The sequence below is a fragment of the Dromaius novaehollandiae genome, chromosome W, assembly GCF_036370855.1.
Source record: "Dromaius novaehollandiae isolate bDroNov1 chromosome W, bDroNov1.hap1, whole genome shotgun sequence".
Classification (NCBI taxonomy): Eukaryota; Metazoa; Chordata; class Aves; order Casuariiformes; family Dromaiidae; genus Dromaius; species Dromaius novaehollandiae.
In genome coordinates this window covers 58,874,731-58,889,123 of record NC_088130.1, presented here as the reverse complement: position 1 = coordinate 58,889,123, position 14,393 = coordinate 58,874,731, and the positions used below count along the sequence as shown (strand labels likewise).

The 14,393-nt window shown below is 43.9% G+C and overlaps 1 protein-coding gene across 5 annotated transcripts in view; it reads right to left on the bottom strand.

Moving 5' to 3' along the window:
• The window catches only part of LOC112982170 (PDZ domain-containing protein 2), a 210,769-nt gene that overhangs the window by 19,316 nt on the left and 177,060 nt on the right, over positions 1–14,393 (bottom strand). For 4 of the 5 annotated variants that reach the window (XM_064500657.1, XM_064500659.1, XM_026098357.2 and 1 more), the window contains 9 exons: positions 12,559–12,632; positions 12,163–12,388; positions 10,969–11,086; positions 8,594–8,726; positions 5,585–5,666; positions 4,506–4,609; positions 3,717–3,876; positions 1,782–2,572; positions 415–559 (listed from right to left, as the gene is read on the bottom strand). In XM_064500657.1, coding sequence (XP_064356727.1) covers positions 415–559; positions 1,782–2,572; positions 3,717–3,876; positions 4,506–4,609; positions 5,585–5,666; positions 8,594–8,726; positions 10,969–11,086; positions 12,163–12,388; positions 12,559–12,632 — 1,833 coding nt within the window. The remainder of the gene's footprint in view (positions 1–414; positions 560–1,781; positions 2,573–3,716; positions 3,877–4,505; positions 4,610–5,584; positions 5,667–8,593; positions 8,727–10,968; positions 11,087–12,162; positions 12,389–12,558; positions 12,633–14,393) is intronic. The other variant, XM_064500658.1, reaches the window with a different exon arrangement.

The window sequence follows — 14,393 nt, the reverse complement described above, 5'->3', positions numbered from 1 at the left end:
CACACGAGACAATTTTGACTCATGAAAGGGAAAGAAAAAGAAGGATTTTATTATCTTATTGTGTGTTCACAAAAATACAACTTAAGCTTCAGCCTTTAAAAGAGACAGATGTGATTACAAAGGGTCAAAATATTTACCGAACAAGCAAAGCAATAAAATTGGCTGTCAGTGCATCACTGCTGCTGAGTTAACTCCAGGTCTGCAGGAGATGACTCAGACCTCTGCACATGCTGACAGGAGGGATGTACTATAAATGGGAGCTTTGAGCACTTCACAGAGGATTAGGTTTCCATCCCTCACCACGGTGCTATGAAGGACCCTGAAGCCTGGCTCAGCAATGAAGCATTTGGCCTGACTCACCGACACAGACGCTGGTACTCAAAATAAATGGTATGAAAGCAAACTTCCTCTCACCTGATGCTGCTTTCTGGATCTCCAGGGTTACAGATGTGGGAAGACACTGCATGAGCAAGCAGATTTCCTCGTAAGTCATCTTATTGATGGGGATACTGTTGATAGTGGTAATCTCATCCCCCACAGCCATCTTGCCCATTGATCCCTGATGCAATGACAAATACAAGGAAACTATAAATACACCTCAAAAGCATTCCCACAGGAGCAAAGATCGCAGGGAAGCAATTAATGGAGTAGGAGTAACATCCCCTATTTCACATCACTGCAGAGCATAGGTACCACTACTGTCAGTTTGCCAACATGTAAATAAAGAGCAGACTGTGCTTTGACAGGAGAGAAATTCATGATCAGTCTCAAACTGGAAGGTCAAAAGAGCTGCTGGGTTTCCAGAGAGACCGACACGAGGATGGAGGACATAGCTCCCTTCATTTAAAGGAATTTGGCTGGATCAGACATAGTTTCTTCAGGATTCCTTGTAGGAGCACTATCTACCATTTTTGCATTTTGCATATGAATCACATCCCTCACTGCTATCTCCTGTTGGACCAACTGGACTCTCCTAAATGACTATAAAACAGACAGGGACTGAGCTCCTGAAGTACAAAGCTAAATGTATTTCTCAATGCCACAGAATAAATCAGAGGAAGGGGCAGGAACAGCACCCACCGCCCCAACTCTCACAGCCCAATTCAAACTGCTGCAACATATCCCCTCTTTACCCCTCTAACTGGGCTAAAAATGCTGCATCCAGCTTTGTGCACCAGAGTATCCTGTATCTGCACAGCTGGGTCAAGGTCAGCAATCCCACGTCCAGCATGAAGCAAGTATCCATGCTGCAACGCGTACACGTGAGAGGGGCAGAAGAGTAATGCCTTCCTGGCACCACCACCACACCCTGGCTAACCTAGCCAGCCTCTGGCCTCCTGGCATCAAATTTGCAGAATACGGGAATACGTGCAGATAAAATAATGGAGCAGGATTTAAAGCACGCACTTTCTAGGCTGCAACATAGTTCGTCTCTTACTGAACATTTTTGCCACTTTCTTTTTTTCTTCTTTGTTTCTAGTAAAAAGATAGAAAATAAAAGAACAATATCCCCAAAAAACTGTTACTGTTAATGTGGGTGAATCTATACTAGTATATTTGCCTCTTGACTTTCTCAGTTTTGAATCAGCAAGGGTGCACTTCTGAATCGAGAACACTTCCTTTAGCAGTAGTTTCAGAATGACTGGGGGTGAGACACTGTGCCCAACGGGGACAAATGTCTCCCTCGCACTTAGTCTCAGCAGATTACTTGCTCACCAATAAAAATCCCTGAAAAGCAAAAGCAAAGCAAACCAAAGCAAATCAAGCAGTTAAAAAGTTACCCTTTCAGCTGCTCCACCTGGCCGCAGCCCTGTGACGACCACCTTTAATGGCATGGCCTGGATTTCCAAATCCAGGCCGAAGGACTCATGCTCATTGCGAACCAGAGTGACTATTTCACCCTGGCCCTGCCCGGAGCTGTCAGACGCCTCAGTCTTTTTGCTGTGAGGGAGAGTCCTTGCAACGGGCTTGCTGTAAGAGCCATGCTCCTCCGTCTTCTGCCTCTGAAGGCTTCGGCACTCGGTGCTCATCATACTTTTCACTCTTGTGACAGCTCGGTGCTCCAGTTTTGGAGATCTCTTAGATTCGAGTTGTGCTTCCCGGAGCTCCTTCAAACTCAGGCTGCCGAGACGAACTTCGGGTACACTTGAGTAATCAAACGCTATGATCGGGAAAAAAGGAGAGTCTACTTGCTCCAGTGTGCTGTCTGCAGACTCCACGGAGTGGCTGAAGTGGGGGGAAGATGTCTCCGTGCCAGTGTATCTCGGTGATTCGCCATCCTGGCTCTCATCATCAATTTCTACAGACGGGGTCGTAATGACAACGCCAGAGTCCTCCTGGCTCTTGGCCCTCTGGCTCCTGTGTAAGTGGGAGCTTTCATCGTCATCACTAACGTCACCATCGTAGAAAACGACCCTTCGCTGACGATGGAAGGGGCTGCGGGCAGACTTGGGGCTATCGCTGAGGATGCCGGGCCGGACAGACTCCCCGTGCTTGTTGTGAACGCCAGACGACCTCCCGCTGCTTGGAGAAGCCAGACCATTTGCTTTTGCCACTCCTGCTTCTCTAGCAGCTAGAAAAAAAGCATTTTATCTTAATTGCATTTATTTGTGATTTTTAATACCATGCATCCCACTGCAGCAGAGGTCACGCGGCTTTGTTTGCAGAAGAAGCCTAACCTCCCCTCGCAAAGCAAAAAGCAGGTTTTTCATGACCTCCCTCTAAGTTATAACTACAGTACACAGCAAGAGAGATGACAGATGGCTCCACAATTAATGGGTGCTTCCTGAAATCAGTTCATGGCACATCTGGTTTTGTTTTCAGCCCTTTTCTAAATTATGACTACGACCCAAAGAAGAAAGGGATGCACACACACATGTGTATTTTACTTTAAACAACTGAATTTCTTTCAAATCTGTTTAAATCTATGCACAGGACTGCCTGAATCAATTTACAGTGAGTGAGAAACACTCTCACAAACAAAGACACAAACACACAATAATCAGTTTCAAATTAAAGACTAATTAGTCTAAGAACCCTTTTCACAGCCTTCGTAGAAAGGACTGCAAATTATTTTGTAGAAAGCTTTTTAAATAAAAATGCTTTTCAGCGTTAAATAATGAATTTGCAGAGAAAAATAAGTGGCAGACAAAGACACTACTTGAGAAGCACAGGAAAGGGAGAACAAATGTAATACCCTTTGAACCTGAAATCAGGTGTGTGTCACTAAGGAAAATATAAGATTCTTTCAGCCAATTACTATAGGGAAAAAGATACATATGCAAACTACCCGATGTCAAATTGAACATTTGATTGTTTTTACACCGCTACATGCGGTATTGCAAAGTTATATATTTGAGGCTGCTAAGAACACTTTCATTTAAATGTAATCAATCAGATGATCATCAGGAATTTGAAAAACACTGTAACGTTGTCAATCTAGTTTCAGCCAGAGCAACCAAATAAGGTCATTCTCATGTAATCAGAGCAGCAATTTGGACAAACTACCATGGAAACAGGCATTTATGCACATTGCTGTAAACCCCATCCATTTTCCAAAACTTCGTACGAGCAGCGCTGGTCTGCATCGTGCTGGCAGACATCGTCCTACCAACAAAGGAATCACCGGGTCTTTTCGGTAAAGCAAACCAGAGCTCAGTGACCACCCCCACATCAGACAAATGGCCAGACAGATTTCCATCACTTTCTCAGGTTACCGGGAGGGAGGGAGCTGTCATCCAATAAACTGTTCCTGCTCTTCTGACGGAGCTGCTCTTCATCGCAGGAGCTGGCTACGGCATCGGAGAAAGACAGCTGGCTTGGGCCATCGTGCGAGAAGTACTGGGAGAGTTCTGCCTCCGAACTGACGGATCCCTGCTGAAAATACGCACGAGCGGTGACTGGCAGTCATTTCTACGTAAATCCCCTATCTGCACACAAGCACTAATAATACCACTCACATCACCCTTGTCAATATCAAAGTTTAACAACAATTTTAAAAATAGAGGAATTGATGGTGTACTGAGGGCCAAATGGTCAAATGTAAATTGCTGAAATGCAGCACATGAATATGCTTTTAGACAATACTTTTTTTTTTTCCAAATCCCGCTAGAAACAAGAGATGAAGCCATTTGCTTCCATAATTCTCTTTGCATACCTTCTTCCCCGAGAGAAGGGAAGGATTTCTACTTCCGGACACATGTCTCATGACTTCTTTTGCTTTCCCGGGAAAAACAGAGACTTTTCCCCTACAGTGGCTATGTACACAGACCAAGCACTCAACCTGCCTACAGGGTTTTGTCTCTTCTGCCACCTTTGGTCTCTGCTACCATCTCATCTCTTCTGCCCTACCATCACGATTCAAATGTGAGGCTTAAGAAACAAACCCCCTTTATGGAGCACACGTGACAAGGAAGGAGCACAGAGGTTTGGTTTTGAACAGTTTAATCCTTGGGTAAGAGCTGAATTTGAAGCAGAACTGTTTTTATTGCATTTAAGTCTTTTACCCGGCTTGCTGGCTCCAGGAAACGTTTCATAGTCCAGCTGAGGGGAGAGGAGGTCTCTCCTTGTTTGGCTTTCACACTAGGCGAGGGGCTTTTTTGTGCAGCTCCTGTTAAACACAGTGCAGTTAGATGCCAAAAGTTATAGCAGTGGTCCACGTATCCAAACAAGCTCCTCATTCACCATCTGAGCTGGGGGCTGCGCTTATACTCACTTATTATCTGACCTACTAACATAAAGTGAGATTTACTTAACATTTCACAAGCTCTCCCTCAGATCAGGCAAAATGTTATCGTAGAAACTCACTACACAGCCAAGCACAGGACAGAACTACGCAGAGGAGACAAGCAGAAGTGTCTCCCTCACCCGCTGGAGCACACTGCTGATGACGTGCAACTGCAGAAGACAAATTAGTGGCCAAGGGCAAGGTGTACTGCATAAAGGTCCTAGCTGTCACTGATACATGAAGAATAATTACAAATCTAATGCCTTAAAAATCTTAAAATCACCTCACAGGTCATTCTGCCATTACCAAGAGTTTGCTTTGATCTGTAAGATTTTAGGAAATGCTAAGGCTGAGGTTCAAAACTATCAGGTATATGCCAGAGCACAGCACTTCGACATGACCTCTAAGATTAATACCAAGTTAAAACACATAGTCCAGTATGCGATACCTGGACTCCTTCAAATGGATACAGTAGTACTTTTTTTTTTTTTTTGGTCATTTTTAAGGATAAACGTACATGATGGATGGAGCTGACTCCTCCCACCCTTTCCCTAGCAGGATATTCTCCTTTGAAGAAATCCCAAAGAGAAGATAGAGCAACCTCCTCTAGGCACCCCGCCTTTCAGATCATGGCAGCCTGCCTAGAGAAGTCCAAAGCAAATAATATGACCTACAGAGTTGATCCATGTGAAATAGGATGTTTTTGCTGAAAGTTTTCCAATGAGTAGAGCAATCACATCTGCGAAACTGCTCAATTTGAGGGCCCTCAAAATATTGATGGTGAGGAACCCATGAACACATCCTTAAACCTTTGCACACCTGGAAAAAGACAAATATTGGGAGAGAACATGCTGTTACCTGTGCCATGAGAGGAGCTGCTGTCCTTGCTCTCTCGATGAGTAGTGCGCGCTATTGCTTCATCCATTTCCTGCTCAGAAACCTACGGTTTAGTAGATGACAAGAAATCAATATTGGGTAGAAGAAGAGAAGATGAGAGAGTCTGACCACTTATCACTACAAATACCTGATTCATTTCAGATAGGCTCCTATACTAAAGCCTCCGCAAAGAGGAGCTGGTTAAGCGCTCCTAAGTTCTGGCCTCTGACTCAGACCAGCTGCACGCCATTCCTCTGCAGAAAACGGGAAGCAGAAACCAGCCGACTTCATGAAGACAACGTCCAAGTGCCACGTTACGTAAACAAATAAAACTGCACCAGGCTTAAAGAAATCAAATGAAGCCATTATGGCACAGTTTTAACTTGATTAAACACTGTACATTGGTTTACTGAGAAATATTACTTTAAAATAGACAAAGGCTGCTTTGTACAAGCCTACGTCAGCAACAGAAGATATTCAGCACTTAAAGAACCTACTGGAAGAAAGTCAGACTTCCTGAGATATTAGCTGCCTTTTTAATTTTCATTTCTCCTCATTTTCTTAAGAAAACTAAATCAGTAATCGGTACTTAATGTTTTCTCCAATTTAAGAATAATACTGCTCTACAATACTTGAAATATGCTAATTATGTCCTGAATTACCGCAGTGCATTTAATTCTTATTACTAGAAAACTCCATGTAGTCTTAGAACAGAAACAGCTAGTCTGCAGGAGTATGTATTTAAAAACAGAAAGCAAGGTAATTCTGTCTAAAGTAATTTCTATACACATTGCTTTACACCAATTAAAATTCAGCATAAAGAGAGATGAGAAACTTGAATCTTTCTGAACCATGAAGACTTGAAAGATTCCTAAGCAAACTCAGCAATTTCAGCATAGTTTAAATGCCTCATTCACTCGCAATAACAAGAAGAAAGAAAGTTTTGTGGTATTTCTCTTGGAAGCACATGAAAATACCTAATTGAATATATTCAGCACCAAAACACACCGTGGACCTTTTTTGTCATGAAATGAAAGATTAAGTATAAAAATGTCTAAAACAACATGAACCTCTGTAGAAATATCTCTCTGCTTTCCGCTTGTGGCATGACCTTAGAGGAAGTCTCCTGGCTCCTGGGGCACAGAGTCCTCCAAGGACACGGACCAAGCATATTCCCACAGCGTATGCTCCAGGACCTTTGCACCAACCTTGGTGTACAAGATGTCCTGAGCACAAAACTAGGCGCGGTGCAGACTGCAGCATTATGGACAAGACGGAGGTACGGGGTGAAGGTGCAGCCTGTTAGACCAACACGGCCCCGGTGCGAGGAGGCACAACTGCTTGAAGGTGCCATCGCAGCAGGTTGTGGGGGGCTTGCACACCCAGCCTGGGTGTCTGCTGGTAGGCAAAACATGGATGGTCTCTTCTTCACTTATTTAAAGGTTACAGAAATCCACCCTTCTGCAAGCTCTAACAGTTCCGATTTTTAGCATCGGGCTGATCGAACTGCTTCCAGGGAAATTCTTCTGCGCTAACTCTTAACTACGATCTGCAGCCCGGGGTATTACTTGCAGCCACAAAAGAGCAATTAAAAAATTTCCACAGATCTTCCAGCGCTGTCAGAGGAAGGGTGACAGTGACATAGGATAAATGTTGGTCCCATATGGGCATTTCTTCAGAGATCCAACTTGAAGGGATTGTGGATTCAATACTGTCTGGAGAAAAAAAATGCTTTCGGGTCCCTCCAGCTAAACTTTTAGCCTTACACAGCACTCTTTGGCAAAGGATGAGTTGTCATTTTAAATATCACTTCTGGAAAACTGTAATGGGATCCCCTTAATAGGTTCCCTCTGTTACTGAGTACCAGTGAGCAATTAGTTTAAGCCAGGCATCGCAGTTTCTCCTTGCGCCGAGCGGATCAGCAGGCAGGGCCCAGCACCCCCAGCCCTGGGGGAGCAGCGGCAGCCCCGAGACGGGGGCTGCAGAGCCGGGGCGCCAACTCTTATCCCCTCTCATGCTTACCTTTAACCAACAGAGCCACGGCCTCTTTCTTTTCAGCATCATAAAACTTTGTAGCAATGATAATAAAGTCTGGGCAGTAAGTGTCAATTTGCCTATTGCTGTATATTTGATTTAGCAGAAAATACACAATTAATTATAAAATAAATCCACATCTAGGAGAACTCAGGTTTCTTCTAAAGGCCTCTATTTGTAGTTAGGAGTTCAAAAGTCAAAGCTCTCTGGACTCCCTAAAGCAAATATTTTTACAGCTTCATTCCTGTTTAAACAGGAAGGTTTTGTACACTCATGAAATTCTTTGAAATATTGAAATAAAAGAAGTTATTATTCCCTATAGCTTGGTTAAACGGGTTTGATCTTCTATCATCATTTTTTTTAAAATTACTTGAAAATAATCACTCACTTTGTAAACACAGGCTTATTTCTTATTTTCAAATTACCCTTGTACAGACTTCTCAGTAGCAGTACATTCCAGATTCTCTTTTTCTAGTTCCTAAAGGAAAACTTTGATCCTTGGACAGATTCTACTTTTTTAAAAACAGTATTTGTACTACTTTACTATAGCTGATCAGTTCAATCTGTTGATGTTTATATTGCTGGCCCAAATTATATTCTACTCAAACACAGACTAACTACAACTCAGCTTTAAGGAGGAAGAGGACATACACCATATTTGCGTTGCTGCTTGGCCCAAATATGAAGGATGACGGGAACACTTCACTCAAGCAGTTCCAGGAAAATTGCATTTCATCAGTGGGTGACTAAGTGAAAAGCAGCAAGGAAGCTCTAACACTGCTACAACTTGTAAACTGGAAGGCATCATTACAGTCCTTTAGCCTGACTTCTTGCACAACGTGCGCCGTAGAGAGAAAACTCCAATATTCTTCACTTGCTGCTTTCCAGACAGCAAGCCGCAAATTACAGCACAAGATGGAAACACCACGTAGGTACCCCAACACATTTCCTCCTCACCTTTGGGTTAGGATGCCGACTAATGATAAGGCTGACCGGACCCGGACCACACTCGCTCAGAATGGCGTAGGCTTCACTCAGCGCTGCGTGGCGCAGGCTCACCGAATCCGCCTCCAGGATCTGGTCACCCCGGCTGCAGGGAGAAATAGAGCTAGTTAATGACATCTGGCTCTTACAGAAACACTTGTGCTCCTGACTGGTAGCCAAACTTTTTCAAAGATACAAGTATCTGGAAAAGATCTGACTTGCAAAGCCACCAGTGTTGCTCTTGCTCCCAGTGACATGAACAGTTTGAGTCCTGCTGAACTGCAGGAGGGAGGTCCAGGGTTCCTTTTTGCACTTACTGTCAGTGCTACAAACCCTAGTAAACCAACAGAGAAAATTGGCTGCATTCGGACTAGGGTGAAAGCAAACTTCAGTTCCAGATCTGCATCCTGATACTTGTTGAGCACAGGGTGGGGAAAAAAAAAATTAGATTCAGATGGGCTGTTCCTTACCATCATATTGAACTACTTAACACAAACACCGATAAGACGTTCACGATTTAGATATGAGTTTATGAAATAACTTGAGAAAAAAAACTGGGCAAGATAAGCTTGTATTTGCTTCAAAGTACAGAACCCAGTTAGGAAAAAAAAAAGAAAGAAAAAACCTTGTCTGAGAGGGAAGGATAAATTGTTTTGCTTTGTTTTTCCAATTTCTTAAGTCTTGATCATTGGTGTTCAGACATCTGGAACTATTCAAAAGAACAGACTATCAACTAGGGATATCATTAAAGCATTCTCTGTAATTACTAAAGCATTTACTTTAAATAGACATTTTCAAACAATCCACTGATGCTGATTTATGCTGGATTAGTTGTGACAATGGAAATGAAATTGCACTATAAGTCTCCACGCCAAAGTCGAAATGACAATTGCACACGGCAGCCTTTCAGGGGCCCCTATTCTGGTACAGGCTCAAGAAAACAAAGGGCGATCAACTGTTGTGAAATCATGTCACTGCTCTGCCTATCCTTCCGACTTAAACTACTACTAGAAACTATGATAACGGAATCACTTATACAAGCACAGGATTGAGAGGGGGAGCTCAGATACAGAGGAGCTGGATTCAAACCCTTCCTGGTATTGCAAAGCCTGTATCTGATTAATGAGGTTTTCCAAAATCAAAACCATCCTCTTAGTTTTGGCTTACGGAACCATAAACTGCTGATGGGACAACAGGAGCAACGTCTCAAAGAAGCAAGCTAGAAAACTGGGAAGCATGCCTGGATATAATCAATCACGTAACCTAATAAATGATACAGCTATTACACACAGGCACAACCAGCACGGCAATCTTTTCCAAAAGGGCTTACAAGAAAGCAAGTCAGTATTAGAGTACTGTCTCCTCTAGACATTTCTATTTGGTAGCAACTTTGAAGAGTTTTGGCAGGCATGCAACCATAAAATTATCTTGTTCTCCTGTTCCAAAACTCAACTTGCTCTATCACAATTTCCCTAGCAAGCGAGGGCCATTGCACGTGCAGGGAACGGAGAGCTCTCCCCCTCCGTCAGCGAGTGCGTGAAAGCAAGGCTGCTGCAGCGCCTCTCCGCACCAGCGCTCACGGCGCAGGCTCGGCGCAGATCACACAGCCTCGCTGCCCTGAGCGCAGCCTTCCTCCTCAGCACTGCTCCACGTGCCCCTGAGTATTTACGCAGGGATGCAGAAAAACGGGAGGCCTTGGGGAATTCCCTCCAAGGGTTTTTAAAAAGGAGGACTCCAGGAAAGGAACAGAAAATAACTTTCTGTCACTTAATGCAGCGTAAAGCACAAGCGAATCCCAGGAATGATTTCTCTTTCTCTTACAGTTCCTTATAGTCAGTCCAGGTTCCCAGCGGAGCACACGGGACGGGCAGGTCAACCTGCCGCACTTCCATCAGACAGCAAGGACAGAAAAGCTCTCCTGCAGCCATGGGAACAGCACACTGCAAGAAACTCCCCCCATCTCCTTTTAAGAGTTTCAGGTGACTGAGCTTTCAACAGAGCTCTGCAAATATCCTGCCAATTTGGGGTCTCTGGCTGCAGCTCTGACAAAAATTGATGAAGCTGCATTTCTGCCTGTTCCTCCTTCTTGAAGGGTGCTATTAAGCTCAGTTTTCTATATAGAGAATAAAAACAAAAAAACAAAAAAACCCACAAATCTTAATGATCATGCTGCTTCCATGACACAGAAGAATGTCTCGGGTATTTTGGAATGTCTTTATTTAAATGTTTTCTTTCTGGTGAACACTTAAATATAAATCCCCTCCCTGCTACATCAACTGATTGGTGAAAACAAGGTCTCAATCCATTTTATCGTAAAACTACTCCAGCATGTTTTTGCTTTAACTAACCTTAATCTGCCATCCATTTTAGCCACTGATCCTGGGGCCAGGCTGTGAATGTATATCCCTGGAGAACTATTTTCCAGCGTGAGACAACAGGCACCAATGCCTAGCCCAACCCCTGGCTCTGTGAAAAACAAAAAGTACAAAGAAAAGTACTGTTGAGTCCCTGCAGATTGTAATCACACCGGACACACAAGTGTTTGTGTTCCCACATCACATCTGAGACCAAGAATCACGTATTGTTTCAGGGCTGGCCTTAGGTGCAGGCATTCAGGAAGCCAAGACCCACAGTGGCAATCAGGATTGACAATATCTAATTTTGACTGTTTTCTGAGGTCCATTGTTGTGAGGATTAACCCTACTCCTGGCAAATTTAGAGTACCTTGAGAGCTGCCTGGGACTGGAAATGTCACACAAGGTCTGATCAGGTCTGAGACACAAAGGAGTGGGAGAGCAATAAAATAAAGAAGTGACTTTTAAAATTATTTCAGAAAATGTGAGAAGACACCACCAATGTAAGACTCTAGTTTGTTAAATATCTGCATGGCATCCCTCAGCAAAGAGACATGAAGAAAGGTAAGAAGTCATCTGCGGTTTAATTATTTCCCCTGTTCATTTTCACCTTTGCCTTCCTTCGTAGAACAGGGTACCTGAAATAGGAATTACTAGATATCTGACCTTCTTTCTCCAAATTTTTAGTCCAACCTTTAAAGTCATCACTCAAGCCTTTAAGATAGATATAGTCATCCCACTACATATAGTGTATGCTCCAAGTTTACCCTGTACTATTGTTGTTACTGAGAGAAGCCCTCATGAAGGAGTTCAGGCAGCTCCTCTGGGCAATCCTGAATGCACTGCGTGGGTTAGCTGCCTTCAGGGCTGCCCTTTACCAGAAGGGCACGGTCATTTGGGCTGTAGAGAGGCTGATTCATGTTTGGCCTCCCCCTTTCAGCAGCACGGACACCGCTATGAGGAAGAGCCTCCTCTTGACTCTGGGAGCAGCAAAATGTGAAAGGGGGACCTCTTCAAAGGGCTCTGCATTAGAGGATGGTTTTTTCCACCATCCCGTGGTTCACAGAGAGCTCTCCGAGACCAAAACGACATGGGTAGGTGCCCTGGGTATCGGAACCACTAGCATTCCCAGAAACTCCCCTAATAAACAGGGCTGCCTTCTCTGAGGGCATTTCAATGAACCTTCACCTTTATTGAGTGTCACATCCATGACAATCCTGTCCTTCGGTCCGGGGCCTTTGCGGCTGGAGGAGGAGCCGTCCGTGTCATCGGAGCCAGGGACAGGAGTGCCTCCGCTGGCACTGGAGCTGGGTGAGCTGGACCGGCTCAGCAAGGTGGGAGTAGCACAGGGCGTGAGACTGGGGCTGCGCAGCCTCGTGCGCACGGTGAGGGTCACCACGCCTTTCTTGAGTTGCTAGAGAGACATCAGAGAAATCACCAAATAAGGCAATGCAAAATGCCAACATTTGCCAGTAAACCCACATACAATAAATTGTGGCAGCGAAAGAATAAAGCTGAACATGCTAAATGGCACTGAATGAAGAGAAGCACGGACGTCTCTCTTACTACATCTACGGTTGTTACCTTAAACCTCTGAATGGCCTCCTGGTGGGTCAGCCCTTGTAAAGATTCTCCATTAACTTCTAGTATTTCATCCCCTGGAAATCAGATACAAAAATGAAGTCAGCAATGTACAAAGTATAGAGCTGTAGCAAAACTTCTTATAAATAAAGCAACCTGCTACCATGTGGATTCCAATTTACTGCTCAATAAAAAGCCTTCTACTATTCTCAGTTTATTTTTACTTGTCCTAATGCCTTCACGAGTTAACAGACTGATGAGTTACCAGAGTAAAGCCTGTTCTTCAGCAGGGATCTTTAACGTTCTTATAACAACAAACAAACTGGAAACACTACAGATTTTAACTGCAGACTGAAATATAGATGTTCATAACATGAAGTCCAAGGGGACCACAAAACTCCCTTTCTTTGGTGAGCATCAATAAGAGAAATGAGAATTTAAGTGAAACACTATAGCATATCACACCAAAGAAACTGGCCTTGCATCCACGTACAAAAAGCAAACGTGCTCCACTTACTAAGTATGAGAGAAAAGCAAGTGGTCCACACACTGCAATAGCCCTCCTCATCCCAACAAACAAGCACCACTGCATGTCTGCCCACCTATTACAAGCTTCCAGGCTCTGGGTCCTACCACTTACACCCAGCTGTGTTGATCTACCTTCTTTTCATTAAAAGGAGGGTGAAGTGAGCAGGATCCAGATCTGCTTTCTGCAATTTTACATACACTTACATCTGTGCACAATTAGATGGGGCGATGTCATCAGCCAAGTCTTCCCCTCCTCTCCTTCCTTAGTCCCAGTCAAAAAAAAAAAAAGAGCATGTGAGCTCTGAATATCCTGTGAAGGCTTGGCGGGTTTATGGGACAGCTGCTGCTTATTGGCTTCCCACGGTCAGTGCACAACCTATGCTCCAGGGAGCCCCGCTTCTTTCTGGCAGGAAGCTCGAGAGCTGGCACCAAAACCAGCCTCAAATGCAACAAGTGTGATGAGATGTAAAGAGGGAAATGATGATATGAGAAGCAGAGAAGTAACACAGGAGCAGCTTCTTGTGAAAGAGAAGTAACCCATCTCCTGCAGAAGAGCTGTAAACCACTGTTCTATATTCACGATCACTTTGCACTTTTTAGCATGTAAGACTCTGCGTGGCATAGGAGCACTCAGACCAGTGTCCTAACACAGAGAGCAGTCCATACATCCAGCTCAGAGATCAAGACTGGAAAAGCAGTGAAAAAATAAAATAAATCAGGCTATACCTGCTTCTCTAAACAGTGTTATCTTATGCCAATCCTATCCTTCCTCTTTTCTTTGTCTGGTTATGACCTTTACTTGTTTTTTCACATCTAAATTATAAGCCATAAGGCTCTGAGACAGACTGCAAAGAGGCTCAGAAATCACAAAGGTCCAGAAGACTCTCCCAAGCACACCCTTCTGCATAACCCCTTCTTGGCCAAGCACCTCTAGGTCAGATGTTGGCTGGATAGATACATTTCACTGCTACCAGTGTCCCGCCCCAGCTGAAGAAGTGGAATTTATGGCTTGGTCAAAAATGGTTCACTGAAGGAAAAAAGAAAAAAAAAGAAAAAAAAAGAAAAAAAGAAAAAAAAAGAAAAAAAGAAAAAAAAAGAAAAAAAGAAAAAAAAAGAAGTTTCATGCTGTAGTTTTCCCTTCTCAAAATGCAAACTGCTATGATCAGCCTCCCCCAGGACAGACAGGCAGGGTGTGTTGAATCCTCCACAGTCTCCTGGAGATGGCCAAGTGCCTAAATAAAGCAGTAGTTGATTCTCTTCTGCTGGACGGAAACAATATCCTACTGTGGTCCCTTATATGCAGTTGACTT